Genomic DNA, 15249 nt, shown 5'->3' with positions numbered 1-15249 from the left:
GGTGCGTGCTGCCATAGGACATGTCCTGGTGCTTTACTCAGTTAAAAACTCTGCCCTCAGTTGGTCGGCTTTCTTTGAATACAGATATTGTGTGATAATGTTCACGTGGTGTTTCATCTCTGGTCTGTTTCCACCACCCGTCACCCTGATCTCCAGTAGCTGCTGCTATCTTGATTGCCTTATGGTTACCAAACTCGAGGATCAGAAGTTAGGGAGAGCATAGTGGGAAGAGATGAAGTACAGAGGCGAGGCATGGCCTTTAGTCACATCAGGAACTGAAGACTAAGGACAAAAATGTTCAGCTCTGTTGGCTTCCAGATTATCTCAGTCCCTTTCCTTCTTTTCTAGGTAGCAAACATGTCAGAAGCACTGAAGAAGGAGCAAGATACCAATGCCCACTTGGAGAGGATGAGAAAGAACATGGAGCAGACAATTAAAGACTTACAAGAAAGGCTGGATGATGCTGAGCAGACAGCCATAGTGGGGAACAGAAAGCAAATCCAGAAACTAGAATCCAGGGTAGGAGTTTGCCTGTGTAATCATGGGGTCTTGACAACTCCCAGTTCAAAGTCTTATTGTCTTGGGATATCACATCAGATAGTGCTACCTCCCTCTTCACTTTGGCTTGTAGCACTTGCAGTCATCTGAGAGTGTCAGATCTCAGTATATTCATTCATTCTTCTTGACTTTGGGCCACTAAACATGACTCTTCCTGGAGTGGGTGAAACCTGCCTTCCTGCTTAGTGGAATGTATCTCCCCCAGCTTCACCCGCCCCGGCACTAGGCTCCCCACAGCCTGGGGACCCACTGTTTCCAAACATCCTCTCAACAGTCTTGATTCCCTGCCTTTGCTCCCATTATCTGCTCTATGGAGAATGCCTCTATCCTAACAGCCAGAGAAAGCAGAGGGAAACAAGTAAATCCAGGACCAGAAAGACTTTAGTGCAGATGTAGTGAGGACTGACAGAATTGATGTAGTACCTGCCTTCAGGGAGCTTCAGGATAGGAAGACTAGAAAGACCTAGCTTGAAAATAGGATTTTTAAAATTATTGAATCAATTTCAGTGACAATTTACAGGTCATGTGACAGATGCTATAAGAATGGAAAGAATATTTGACTGGGATTTTCATGCCTCAGAAGGGCCTCTGAGAAAGTATTGCCATTGCACATTTATGATATATCCATATAATGGAATACCAATACACATTTATGGTATAATCATACTGATTAAGGAGTGAAGAAGAGTGTTGTAATGTTCTGGAGTTCATGCCTAGTAGTACAATGATAATAAAGGCACAGGCAATGTGGAGAGTATATAACCTTCTGTGCAAGAAAGAGGGAAAATATGAAGACATGTACACATCTGCCTGTATTTTCAAAAAGAATCGGTGGCAGGATAAAATGAAGACTAATAAAAGCCACTGGTCCCTTGGACTGCAAGGAGATCCAGCCAGTTCATCCTAAAGGAAATCAGTCTTAAATATTCATTGGAAGGACTGATGCTGAAGCTGAAATGCCAATACTTTGGCTACCTGATGTGAATAACTGACTCATCTGAAAAGACCCTGATGCTGGGAAAGATTGAAGGTGGGAGGAGAAAGGGATGACAGAGAATGCGCTAGTTAGATGGCATCACCAACTCAGCGTACATGAGTTTGAGTAAACTCTGGGAGTTGGTGATGGACAGGGAGGCCTGGCATGCTGCAGTCCATGGGGTTGCAAAGAGTCAAACATGACTGAGTGACTGAACTGAATAAAAGCCACTACGCATAGGAGGAAAACAGAGATGAAAGTTAGGCCTTCCGAATGGACCTTGTTTAGTTGGTTTGATTGCAAAATTGTATGAAAGACACCCTTCCCTATCAACCCCCTACCCCGTGTCCTGCTTTATTTCTCTCCATTCCACTTACCACCATCTAACATAATCTATGTTTTACTTTGCTTTGTGTGTTTCATTCACTAGAATGGATGCTTATAGAGGGGAGAGATTTTTGTGTTTTTTTCCCTGCTGTATCCCTGGTGCATAGGAGGCATCATATTCATTGAATGATGTTAACCTTGATCGTGTAATTCTATAAGGCTACAGGCCAGCTGCTCATCTGTACTACAGCTCTGCCACCTAGCAGGGCTGTGGGTGACATATGTGTGACATAGACTCAGGGTCTGGTTTCTTTAGAGAATCAGAACTGAACATGGAAAAAGATGAGGCAGCTTATTCTCTATATATACTTATGTACCTTCTAATACGCACATGTGTATGTACTTTTGTAATCCAAGAGAGGATACTTATCATCTCTGCATGGATTAGCTTTTCACATCCTTCAGAGTCTAAACAGTCCTTTTATGAGCTCACCTAGTTTGACCAGCTCACTTGGCGAGGCAGTTTTCCCAGACAGCTTGCTCTATTCCACCACTACAGGAACCAGAGTAAACACATCTTCCCTTGATGGTATCAATTGGCCACTGCAATGCCCTCCTGGCTTGCTGGCTGGCCACCTATCATCTGAGACCATGGTTTGCTTGCAGGTTCGTGAACTGGAGGCTGAACTGGAGAGCGAAGTCCAACGTAACTCGGAGGCCCAGAGGGGAGCCCACAGGCTTGAACGGTGCCTCAAGGAGCTGACCCATCAGGTACTCTGAGAAGCCGCTCCCTGCTTGCCTGGCTGCACCCTACCTCAGGCAGATGTGCTCCTTCAAGCCTGAAACCACCCCCTAGGACTCCTCTAGTTCTCTCTCCATCGTTCCTCTCCCTTAGCAGGAGACACCAACTTGTCCTTCCAGAGCTCCTCTGCTATTACTGATTTGGGTTGGTCCCTCTTTAGAGCTCTCGGGAAGCACAATGTGAGTGACAAGTTGCAATTAGAGGCGAAGAGCTATTTATACTATCCTTGTTTTTTCTCACGCAATGTCTGCAGCACTTTTGGAAAGATGCCTTCCTGTGAGAGGCTGAGTGAGAACAATGTGTAAATGAAGTGACTGGTGGAGGCTGGGGTGGCGACTCAGCCAGCAGGTTGCATGAGGCGCTAGTTAAATTGGAGCAGGGGACGTTTCCACTCTTGTTTTCTGGTCTCACAAACACTCCAGGCCACCGAGGACTCTATCTGGTGTTGGTGCCGGGTGGAAATACAGCAAATGCTGAGAGGCCCCTTGCAGCTTTCTGACTGTTTTCATGTCTAAGCAAATAATTGAAAAGAAGTGGGCAAACTTGTAACCAGTAACTAATGCATTGCCAGAGTAGCAATCTACTCCTTCACTTGTGTTTTCATTTTCCAGCTTGTCTTACCTTTTCTTCAAACAGAGAAAACCAGATATCTCATGATAGCACATATCTTGCTCACTCCTCTGGGCCCAGCACCTTCCTGGCACAGAGCAGATGCGTGTGTTTCAGTTAAACACAGATGCCAATGGTTACTCTCTGCCACACAATATAGCTTGTTCCAGTGAAAAGGCAAACTCACTCTAGGTGCCCACTTTACAGCAACTTAGCACTCATGAGAGATCTGCCAGTCCTGATAGTGGCCCCCGAGGCTGAGTTGGTGTCAGAGACATCAAAGTGTTCCTTCCTTGCAGTAGGAAGGAGAGTACTGTTAGGACAGCAGAGTGCTTCAGAAGCACCATCTTGGGCTAATTAAGATGAAATGAGCTATTTGTACAGTTCTTCTTTGCTGAATAAGTAGTTCTTTCCTAAGGCGAATTAGCCTGACATTTCTTTAGACCATGCTAGGTATTATAGTGAAAACCACTGGGGACTGCCTCATGGTGTGTGTGGGGCAGGAAGTAAACACCCGGGAAACATGAAAGGTGTGCTAGTCTATGCTTCTTTTGAGCAAGGATAAGACAACGTGAGGAAGCAAAGTGCTGCTTGTTAATTGTGTCTGTTTTTTTTTCTTTTTATTTTCCTATGGATTATTCTTACAGTTTTCTTCTGTAAACAGGTTCATTATACAACAGTGCACTAAAGCTATACTTTCTTCATTGTCCCAAGTAATACAGTCTCATTCTATTGTGTTTTTATCTTTGTTTCTTTATAGCAATAATCTGTGTCTTCCCCTTGTACTAGCATGGAAGTGTATTTCTTAATTTCTTCCAAGTGTCTGCACAATGCTTAGAGTATATCTATTCAATTATGCAATGATTTTCTGCCATCAACTCAGGTAACACCTATTGAGTACTTTTTATTACAAGATAACAGGCAAGACCCTGTCACTTTAAAGAGACATTAGAGAGCCCTCCATATTCCTTGATATCAGTACCTGGTTTTGAAATATTCAAGGCAGATGTTGAGTCAATTCAATCTGCTCTCCTTTAACATCAAAATAACCATCAGGACTGTGGGGCAGAGTGTTTTGTGATAGTACATCATAGGTGCCATTATAAAATGTCATTTTGAAAGGGATATAAATAGGGTTTTTCTTTCGTAGGAAAAATTCCTCTTGGAAAATCATACTGCATTGGAAAAGGGAACCAAGTGTCACTCCATCTACAAGAGTTTTAAGGCCAGTCCCACTGAGAATTTATCTCCCCTCATATGTCCCTCTAGCATTTGGAAATTCATCCTGTTTTCCTCTCCAGTGTCTAGAAATGTATGCTATAAAGCAGGACATAGGATTAGGAACCTATATTATTTACAGGAGGTAAAGACAGTTTTCCTCCCCACCACCACCCCCTATCTACCTGCTCTACTTTACATTTGTCTACCTCCTGTATTCAGGGCAGAGAAGGCAATGGCACCCCACTCCAGTACTCTTGCCTGGAAAATCCCATGGACGGAGGAGCCTGGTGGGCTGCAGTCCATGGGGTCACTAAGAGTCGGACACGACTGAGCGACTTCACTTTCACTTTTCACTTTCATGCATTGGAGAAGGAAATGGCAACCCACTCCAGTGTTCTTGCCTGGAGAATCCCAAGGACAGGGGAGCCTGGTGGGCTGCCGTCTATGGGGTTGCACAGAGTCAGACATGACTGAAGCGACAGCAGCAGCAGCAGCAGTGTATTCAGGGACCTGTGTGTAGGTGTTATTTAATCCTTAGTAATCTAAATGTGGATACGTATCTTCATTTCAAGGGATAAGAAAAAAAAATCTGGTCTCAGGTGGGCTCTCTAGGAACCAGATGACAGGGTGGAGTCAGAAGTATAAGAGATTTATGGGAGGTAACACCTGGGAATGGAGAACGCGATGGCACCCCACTCCAGTACTCTTGCCTGGAAAATCCCACGGACGGAGGAGCCTGGTAGGCTGCAGTCCATGGGGTCGCTAAGAGTTGGACACAACTGAGCGACTTCACTTTCACTTTTCACTTTCATGCATTGGAGAAGGAAATGGCAACCCACTCCAGTGTTCTTGCCTGGAGAATCCCAGGGATGGGGGAGCCTGGTGGGCTGCCGTCTGCGGGGTTGCACAGAGTCGGACACAACTGAAGCGACTTAGCAGCAGCAGCAGCAGCAACACCTGGGAAAGATAAAGGGGAGAGCAAGCAGCCTGAGGCAGAGAAAGCCTCACTGATTTATTTTTGCTTCTAATGCCTTTGCTTTTAGTGTCAAAAAAATTCATCAAGATCAATGTTACAGAACTTACCTTCTGTGTTGTCTTCTAGGAGTTTTATGATTCCAGGTCTTAGATTCAAGTTTTTATCCCCATTTTGAGTTCACGTTTATGTATAGTATAAGATAGTGGTCAAATTTCCTTTTTTGCGTGTGGTTGTCCAGTTTTCCCAACACCACTTATTGAAGAACTAGCTGTCTTTCCCCCATTATATATTCTGGCTCCTTTGCATTAATTGGCCATGTATATATGAATATATCTGGGCTCTTTATTCCATTCAGTTGATCTGCATGTCTGTTTTTATTCTAATATATACTGTTTCAGTGACTATACCTTTGTAATATGTTTGAAATCAGAAAGCAAGATGCCTTCAGCTTTGTTCTTCTTCCTCAAGATTACTTTGACTACCCAGGGCCTTTTGTGGTTCCATTCTATTTTTGTGAAAAATGATAGTGACTGCATTGACTTTGTAGATTGTTTAGGGTAGTATGGACATTTTAACATTAATTCTTCCAAACCACAAGCACAAAACAGCTTTCCACGATTTGTGTCTTCTTCCATTTCTTTCATCAGTGCTGTATTGTCGTGTTCTGGGCACAGGTTGGAAAAGAATTTCCAGACATAAGACACAATGAGAGGGAAATAAAGTTTATTAGAGTGGGAGATGCTGTTGGAAAGGGAAAACTCAAAACTTGAGGTGAATTTTCCCAGCTCAAGGGAAAACTGATGTTGAACAGGGGTCCTTAGTCTACTTTTATACCCAGGGTACAAGGAGTGGGATTGGGGTCTTGTGGCTCATTTGCTGATTGGATGATGCAGGTAAGAGTAAGGCAAATATCTCCTCCCTATGGGGTAGGAGGGGAGACAAGTTATACTGTTTCTATTAATAGTTACAACATGGGGGAGGGAAGGACGATAAGGGTCTGGTTTTTCCATTCCTGCCTTCCAAGATCCTCCTTGGTTATCTGCTCTTTCATCCCTGGGTCATCACACACATATAGTTTTCAGTGTGCAAGTTTTTTACCTTCCCTCCTTGGTTAAATTTATTCCTAAGTGTTTTATTCTTTTTGATGCAATTATAAATGGGATTGTTTTCTTAATTTCTGATAGTTCATATTAGTGTACAGAAACACAACTTATTTTTGCATAATGATTTTGTATCCTAAAAATTTACTTTTCTGCCTCTTTCTCTCTTCTCCTTCTGAGACCCTTGTAATGCAAATGCTGTTCCACTTGATGTTATTCCATAAGTCCTTTAAGCTGTCTTTATTCACTTCCTCCCGCTACTTTTATGGGATGAATTCCACTGCCTTGTCTTGAAGTTCACTGAGCCTTTCTTTTACTTCATCTAGTCTACTGTTGAATGCCTATATTGGAAATTTTGCTCAGATATTTATCTCTGTGATTTCTGCTTGGTACTTTTTTATATTAATATTTTCTTTTTGTTGAAATTTTCACTTTGTTTATGCATCGTTCTCCTGAGCTTGGTGAGCAGATTCATGACCATTATTTTGAACCTTTTATCAGGTAAATCATCTACCTTTATCCTTTTCTGGGGTTTCATCTTATTCCTTCATTTGGAGCATATTACTTTGTTTCTTCAACTTTTGATCTCTGTGTTGTTGTTTACGCATTAGATAAAGCAACTCTCCCAATCTTAAATGAATAGTCCCATGTAAGAGAAGATCTTTATTGTTCAATCTACCCTAGCTGTTAGTTGTCTCTGAAATCTCTGTGACTGTCCAAGCAGCCGTCTTTGTTCTTAGGGCTCTTAGTTGAGTGTTCAAAAACTGTCTATTATATTGCAAAGGGGAGGATCTCAGTCAGTACTTAGATTCAGGGCTGACTGGAGGCCAGACCCTCAGGCAGGGGCTTTTAAAGTATGCAAATACACCTCTTTCGGGGAATGACTGGGAGATGGGTATTTCTGTCTGTCTGTTCCGATCCTTGTGGTGCTATGCAGTTAAGAACTCTTTCTCTGTTTGCTATCATCTCATTGAACCTGTGAACACAAGCCCTTGCTTGAACACAAGCCCAGAGACAGAATAAGAAATTTATCCTCTGGACATCAGCTACAAAAGTCAGTACACCAGACCTGTGCAGAAGCTCCTTTCTCAGAGATACTGGTAGCCTAGGTGGGGCATGTGAAGATGGCACCCACTGGCTTTCCCAGGTGCTTCAGTCTTCTGCCAATGCTGAGGGGAGGAGGTGGTTAAAAACTGTTGCAGTCCTGTAGGACCCATGAATGTAAGTCCTGCTGGCCACTAGAGTCAAGCTTTCAAGGGATGTACCCTGGGTGGCAGCCATGAAAACTGGGCCACCAAACATGTGCTTCTTTCCAAGAGATACCAGAAACCTAGAGTGAGGCAGAGTGTATGAAGATGGTGCCACCAGCCTTCCTGGTCTCTGGAGATGTGTGTTAAATTACAAGACTGCCCTCTTGGGCTGCAGCTACTAAGATAAGCAAATAGGTCTCTTTCAGGGAAACTGAGCATTTCTGTCTGCTGCCTCTGTGCTGTGTCCCGGGGGCTAAACATTAAACCTAGCAAGGAGGGAAAAAGCAGGATAACTAAAGGGGCATAGGAGATGAGCCTGGTTGGAGTGAGGTTGTTTAGGGATGGGAAGCCTGATGGGCTGCTGTCTATGGGGTCGCACAGAGTCGGACACGACTGAAGCGACTTAGCAGCAGCAGCAGAGGGAGATAAGTGGGAAAACCATGAAAGCCACCAAAAAAGTTGATACTTGATGGAATAAGTAAGATGGAGCTAGGAAAAATGTTTGAGCAGTAGGTGTTTGTCTCGGTTAAATCATTCATCTCAACCATCAGTTTAAATACTCTCCTTCAGGGCAGTTCAGCAGCTCCAAAGTGGAAGTACTCTAGTTAAAAGGGGGTGGTAAAGGGGGTGGCATGCAGAGCCTTCCTGCATGTCTGTCTCTTCCCTCCTTCCTCCTCAGAATACCCAGGACATCACAGAGCATGTTTGAAAAACACTGTCTTACTGGATTTCCTTTTTCCAGCCCAAGCCTGGATTTCAATGGAAGCAATAAGAACACACAAAACAGGGTCCCCATAGCTTATGGAATTTTCCTATCTCTGCTAATGCCCACTCCACAATTCCAGTAAACTTAGTCTTTTCTTATAGTTCTGTTGCAGGAAGGGGGACCCCTTCCAGGGCCCGAAACTGGGCTCTTGTCTAACACTTGGAAATGAATTATCTGAGGAGACACATGTGCTGACAAAGCAAGAAATTTTATCGGGAAAGGGCACCTGGGTGGAGAGCAGTATGGTAAGGGAACCCAGGAGAACTGCTCTGCCGAGTGGCTCGCAGTCTCAGGTTTTATGGTGATGGGATTAGTTTCCGTGTGGTCTTTGGCCAATCATTCTAATTCAGAGTCTTTCCTGGTGGCACACGCATTGCTCAGCCAAGATGGATGCTAGCGAGAGGGATTCTGGGAAGTGGACAGACATGCGGTGTCTCCTTTCGACCTTTCCCAAACTCTTCTGGTTGGTGGTGGCTTATTCCGTATTCCTTATCAGGATCTCCTGTCATAAAACAACTCATGCAAATGGTTACTGTGATGCCTGGCCAGGGTGGGAGGTTTCAATCAGTGGCTTCCCCTAACAGTTCCATTACCTAAAGCCAAGGGTCAGTTAGAAAGTTCAAGGAAAGAATTGGTTTGATGGGGGGCTGCAGGTGGGCACTGAGAAACCACAGGCAGGTGTGGCTTGGCTGGGCTGGGAAGACTGAAGTCCAAATTGAAACTAATGGCTTTAACTTCCATTTTAACAAAGGCTGGGAGTTCTGTGTCATTGCTCTGAGCTGTGTTTATTAATTTGTTGGAACTTGGGATAAGTAGAGTTAAACTCATTTTTCAAATCATGGTTCTACATATGGTCTTTAATAAATTCTCCTTACTCTCATTTCCTCATGTGAGGCTACACCCAATGCAAACTGCTGGATCCTTCAAATCACCTTTACATACAAACCTGTACTTTGCAGGTAGAGGAAGATAAGAAAAATATGAGCAGGATGCAGACTCTGATGGATAATCTTCAGCTAAAAGTACAAAGTTACAAGCAGCAAATCGAGTCAGCAGTAAGTACCTGAGGCAGTTGCAGCCTCATGGATTTCCTAGCCATTTACATTTGATTAATGGAGATATGTGGCCCTGAGCTAAAGAGGCAGCTTGTCAGAGGACCAGCTCAGCTTAAAGTCTGCTCATTCTCTCTCTCTCTTTTTTTTTTTTTTAATGTGCATGCTAGAATTATCACCTATAGTTAAAATCTGTGCAACTTTTCCCTTCAGGGAGCCAAAGCTCTCTCCCTTGACCTTTGCTTACACCCAAACATATGCATTGCGTGATATGAGCCAAATAGGAGCATGGTGTCATGTAGAGATAGAAAATTTTGGTTGGGTAATCATCCTGTGGGGCTTCTCATGTGGCTCAGTGGTAAAGAATCCAGGAGACATCAGTGCAGGAGACGTGGGTTCTAACTCTGAGTGGGGAAGATCCCCTGGAGCAAGAAATGGCAATCCACTCTAGTGTTCTTGCCTGGGAAATCCCGTGGACAGAGGAGCCTTATAACAGTAAAGACAGACACCCTCTACCCTGAATAGGATGTTAAATTGATTACAAAACAAATTATGGTTAATCTATCACATACCAAATCTGTGAAAGCTGGACTATATCCTGTTGGTGGTAAGTGCCAACTATGTTCTCAATTTCCAGGGGAAAAAATGTTATAAAATGGGTCTGGTGCCTGCTAGGAAGTCTGAATCCATATACATCATACAAAAATATGATATTTCATTCAGTACTCAGAAGTTTAGATTCCTTTCTCACATTTTTCAATTTTCTCACTTCAGGGCAGGAAAAAATATGATCTTATAGGCTCAGGGATTTCTTTGTTTCATTTTTTATTTTTATAGGAAGCAGAAGCAAGTCAATACCGTTCCAAGTATAAGAAGCAGCAACATGAGTTGAATGAAGCTAAGGAAAGAGCAGAGATAGCCGAATCTCAAGTTAATAAACTCAAGATGAAAGCAAAAGAGTTTGGGAAAAAGGTGCGTCAGGTATTCAGTTCTGCTGTAACTTTTAAAGCATTGGGTATTTCAGGCTCATGTCATCACATGGAAAATTGTTTCTTCAGAGGCTTTTAAAAACAACATTGAAAAAGAGTTTCCGATAAAATCTTCTCATGTTTATTAATTCTACCTGTCTGGGTAGGACGAGACAGTAAGCATTTGAGTGGGGTGCGCACTATATTACACTTCTCAAATGCTTAATTCTAGGTTAATGTGCAGGCTCTGAGCTCTGGGCCTAGATTCACGTGGGTAGGACAGCCAGGCGTCCAAGGAGAAAAGATGATTAAAGAAGCACAGATGGATCTGATTGAAATTCTAAGCAAACTCTTCCGTGGTGGGCAAGTATCACATCGATATGGAGATCCCAGGGGGACAGGTTTAAAGTGGAGGCCATGAAGAACAAATGCAAGAGTCTTGCTTTCTGGTTTTCTTCCCTAAGACAGAGAAAGGAACTGTCTACCATCTGTGTCCACGAAAATTCTGTTCCAATAGTAGGGGCCACTGCCCTAATTTTCCTGGGAAAGTGACAGAGAACATGGAGCTGTAGGCTTGGCAGGGCCAGTATCTTAGTCTGTTCAGAGATGTCACCCCAGAGATGGCGTGGCTTACAAACTGCAAACACTTCTCACAGGCCTGAAGGCTGTGAAGTCCAGGGTCATGGAGCTGGCAGATTTGGAATCAGGTGAGGGCTACTTCCTTATAGACAACCCTCTTCCCATTGTAACCTCACATGGTAGAAAGAAGGGAAGAAGCTCTCTGGAGTCTTTCTTTCTTAAGGACATTACTCCCAGGCATGAGGACTCAATCTCATGACCTAATCCCTTCACAAAGGCCCCAGCTCCTAATACCATCACTGTTGGGGTTAGGAATTCAACATGTGAATTTTGGGGGGGGACAAAAACATTCATACTATGGCAGTGAGCTCAGCTTCCTCACTGAGACTGTTACTAGAAACAGTTGTTAAATGAGATCTGGCTTTAGGAGAAGCAGATTAAAAGAGGTTGTATACACTCCATAGAATGCCTACAGAGCACTTAGCACAGGCACCACCATTTCAGTTTTTAAAATGAATTACTAGTAAACTTGCAAAAAAAAGAGAGAGGGTAACAAATAGTAAATACTACCCTATGGGAGATCAAAGGATCTCTTTTGAAGAAGAGACTAAAATTTGGTCGTATTTAATATATTTGGATCCAAATATGAAAAATATGAGACTTTTGCAGGCTCTAGAAATTTCTTATTGATGAGCAAATAGTCTCAGGGAGAAGGCCTATATTGAGAGGTCCAGCTAAGTGGTTTGAACTCTGGCCTCAATCTGCAAGGTGTTACAGCCTGGGATCAGGGTCTTCTGTGTGGAAGCTGCCCAGCAACCCCCTGTGATGGATTTGTTTAGGGAAGTGCTTCGCACATGCTACAATTGCACTCAGCTGCATGAGGTCGGAGGGCCTCGGAAACAGATGTAATGCTTTCGACTTTGTCACAGTTATTTCCAACAAAGAATAAAATGAGTAAAGCAGAAATTGCTTCTGAGAGGCCAGAGATGATAGGAAAATCGTCCTTGGCAATGCAGTGACTAATTGTTTTTCATTCACAGAAGGAGAGCCTGAACATCTCTCCACTGTCATAAAGCAAAGGAAACGGTTTTCTGATAGAATTGTGCATCAGGTCTGGGGAGCAAATTGGTGATGCATGTCATCTCTCCCTTCTGGGGTCTTCTCCAGAGGGTGCTGCCTTTACTGGCAATGCAAGGCGGGCAGAAAATTGAGTGACTAAGCACGCCCTTGCGGTGAATTACTGGGGTCTGCTTTCTCTCATGCAGATAATTGCCTCAATTCCCTGCCTCCCTTCGAAGCTAATGAAGAGCTGGCTAAGGCCTGCTTATGACTGGAAAGCACTGGGCTTTGTTCTGGGTGTATGTCCCACTGATGAAAGTCACAGGAATCTCATAGAACATGCTGATATTCTATTTTTCAGGTCCATGAAGAATGAGCCATCCTCATTTATAAAGGATAGAGGCTGGAAAATACAAGGAGGTACTATTTTCTGACCAGAAACTTAAGTTGCATTTGAAGTATACACCTTTAGATTGATGCACAGCTGCTTTACAATGTTATATTAGTTTCAAGTGTAATAACATAGTGCTTCAATATTTGTAGGTTATACTCCAGTTAAAATGACTATAAAATACTGCTTATATCCTCTCTGGTGCACATTGCATTCTTGTGTCTTATATATTTTGTACCTGGTGCTTTGTACCTTTTAATCCTCTTTCCCTCCCTGGTACTCCTCTCCCTACTGGTAACCACTAGTTTGTTCTTCTATTTAAAAGTCTCTGTTTTGATATATCCACTCATTTGGGAAACATTTTAAAAAATATGCTGCATCAAAAGTAGTTTAAACAAGGTGATCAGGAAACGTAATAATAAAAGGAAATATTGTTGCTTTCAAGGGTAGTGGGGAATTTTTTGATCCTCAGATATAAGTAAACATTTCACATGAAAGATTAAATAGATTCAAGAATCTTTTAAATTTTGATGTTTAAAAAAATACTTTGTTCATATTGCATCTTAATGAGTAATATTCATAGATGACATGAGCTATGTTATGGTCCCTGGGGAGTTCTGCTTGACTCATTTCTACATCCATGAGTCTATTTTTAGCCACTGACGGTGGGAGACAACAGGCTAGTCTTAGTGTTCTACAGTGATTTACCTATAGTCATAGTTAGGTAGGAGGGTTTTCCTGACACAAAGCATGTATGCTACATGCTGGGGCAACACTGAAGCACCCTCCCACACGAGATGCTCAGTTTAGCGATAACTGGTATGCTGTCTGTATTGTACCAATGTGGCTAAGCTGGAGGTACGTTTCCTAGAATTCCCTTCTCTCTGTGGTTCTGGATTACAGTTGGTCACAAAAGAAAAATGCACCCGATTTGAGAGGCAGAAGTGAGGGAGAAGATATTGTTTTTATGCTCATACAGTCAATGTATGGTCCCAGTACAGTGATAGCTGGCAGATATTCCTCAAGGCTGAAAGGGTGAGCTAGCTGGGATGGGCCGCAGCTCCTGTCAGAGTCCTCACCAGGCAGGCCTGTGGCTCCATGGCAGTAGGCGCTGGCCTGTCTTACAGGTCACTCCCAGCATAGACTCTAGAGGCTCCAAGAGACAGCATGGGATCCAGTTTGTTCTTATAAATTCCAGCTCATCCTCACTCCATGTCCAGCTCTCCTTCCTGACACTGGCACGTCTGCCCAACAGCGACCTCAGGGACAGCACCAGATGTGGAGGGGGCAGGCTGGCGCAGACTTCTTCACCGCTGCCCACGGTGGTACAGTGTTGAACGTCTATGACAAATCCTTGTTCTGTCATTCTCAGCACTCTGCCTCTCCGATCCAACCTGACTCTAAGATTAAGCTCAGCAGTGTTGAAAGACACAGGGTCCTTCTTATCTGCCATCCTCAATGTGCTGGCTTTGGTCTTTAAATTTGTCACCCTCATCACAGTAAGATTCAGTTCTGAGCATATTCTCCTCACCAAGTGCCCTATGTCCTTTTCTACAGATTTTCTTTATGCGTCCTTAGTACTCTACAATTTGTGATGGACACTGGTCACAACACTGCAGCACATACCTGAAGTCAACAAAACTCTGTGCAAAACAGACTGTGAATGAGTCCGCTGATACAGAAAACTGGACCAAGTGGCATTAACACACAACTGGGGTTGGTGTTCTCCCATGAACTATAGGCTTAAAAATGTGATTGTCATAAAAGTCCTAGTTAGGCTTCCTTTTTAACACATTGATAATAACATTAAGGAGAACAGATCATCTAGTCAACTGAGTTATCCATTCTCTCCTTGCATAAAAATGTATATGAAAATTTAGATTTATTAGAAATCTGATTAACAAAATGACAACTGAGCCAAAGAGTAAATTATCTTAATAACCGGGGTCACTCAGCTATGAAACCCTGGTGTTGGATAGTACAACCCAACCCCAGGGATGTCAGTTCTTGAGTTGATAGGGCCTTTTGCACCTTGGGTTGTCTTAGAGACACTGACATTCTTACTCTTTGGGGTCCCTAAGATCCACCATACTAAATCTAGTAGATTAGGCTGATATTAACCATTCATATAAAACTAGAATACAATACTTTAGCACGTCAATTGCTTTGTTTTCTTGGCCCTGGTTTTTCACCTTTTCACTCAGATGATTTTTGCTTCTACCACTCACCCATCATTAGTTGATCAGATTTTGAATCATCTCTTAGTGATTTGTTTCTTCTGAGAAACTTGGTTGCAGGAGGAATGTAAATAAATGAGAGAGTTCTATTATCCAAGCTGAATTGGAATCCTTGGTATCCAGGCATTTATAATCTTGATGCAGGTGGGGGGCCTGAGAATGAGTCTTAGTTTTTGAAGAGAGAATGTGACTATTCTTTTTACAGTATCACAGGTTTTTGAAATGGTAGAATTGTCAGGTCATGACAAACCATTGCTGGAATCACAGTGAAGAAAGGGGAGGTGAGGTCATAGGATATTACAGATGTTTGTGCTGTGTTGTCAACTTCTGTCTTCAGTTCCTGTATTGGGTAGATAATCTGAAAGAGCCTAGAATCAA

At 43.0% G+C, this 15249-nt stretch overlaps 2 protein-coding genes across 3 annotated transcripts in view; one reads left to right on the top strand and one right to left on the bottom strand.

Moving 5' to 3' along the window:
- Window positions 1-10705, top strand: part of MYH15 (myosin heavy chain 15) — a 157552-nt gene extending 146847 nt beyond the window's left edge. Inside the window, exons 37-40 of the mRNA XM_059887823.1 lie at window positions 349-519; window positions 2528-2632; window positions 9545-9640; window positions 10475-10705. Of these exons, the coding sequence (XP_059743806.1) occupies window positions 349-519; window positions 2528-2632; window positions 9545-9640; window positions 10475-10705 (603 nt within the window). The remainder of the gene's footprint in view (window positions 1-348; window positions 520-2527; window positions 2633-9544; window positions 9641-10474) is intronic.
- The window catches only part of HHLA2 (HERV-H LTR-associating 2), a 135895-nt gene continuing 126821 nt past the window's right edge, over window positions 6176-15249 (bottom strand). For both annotated transcript variants that reach the window (XM_059887820.1, XM_015471263.3), the window contains one exon: window positions 6176-15239. In XM_059887820.1, coding sequence (XP_059743803.1) covers window positions 15192-15239 — 48 coding nt within the window. In that variant the 3' untranslated portion in view covers window positions 6176-15191. The remainder of the gene's footprint in view (window positions 15240-15249) is intronic.

This window comes from Bos taurus, chromosome 1 (genome assembly GCF_002263795.3).
Source record: "Bos taurus isolate L1 Dominette 01449 registration number 42190680 breed Hereford chromosome 1, ARS-UCD2.0, whole genome shotgun sequence".
NCBI classification, from domain to species: Eukaryota; Metazoa; Chordata; class Mammalia; order Artiodactyla; family Bovidae; genus Bos; species Bos taurus.
Note: the sequence above shows the minus strand (reverse complement) of the source record. Positions and strands in the feature narration are given on the sequence as shown.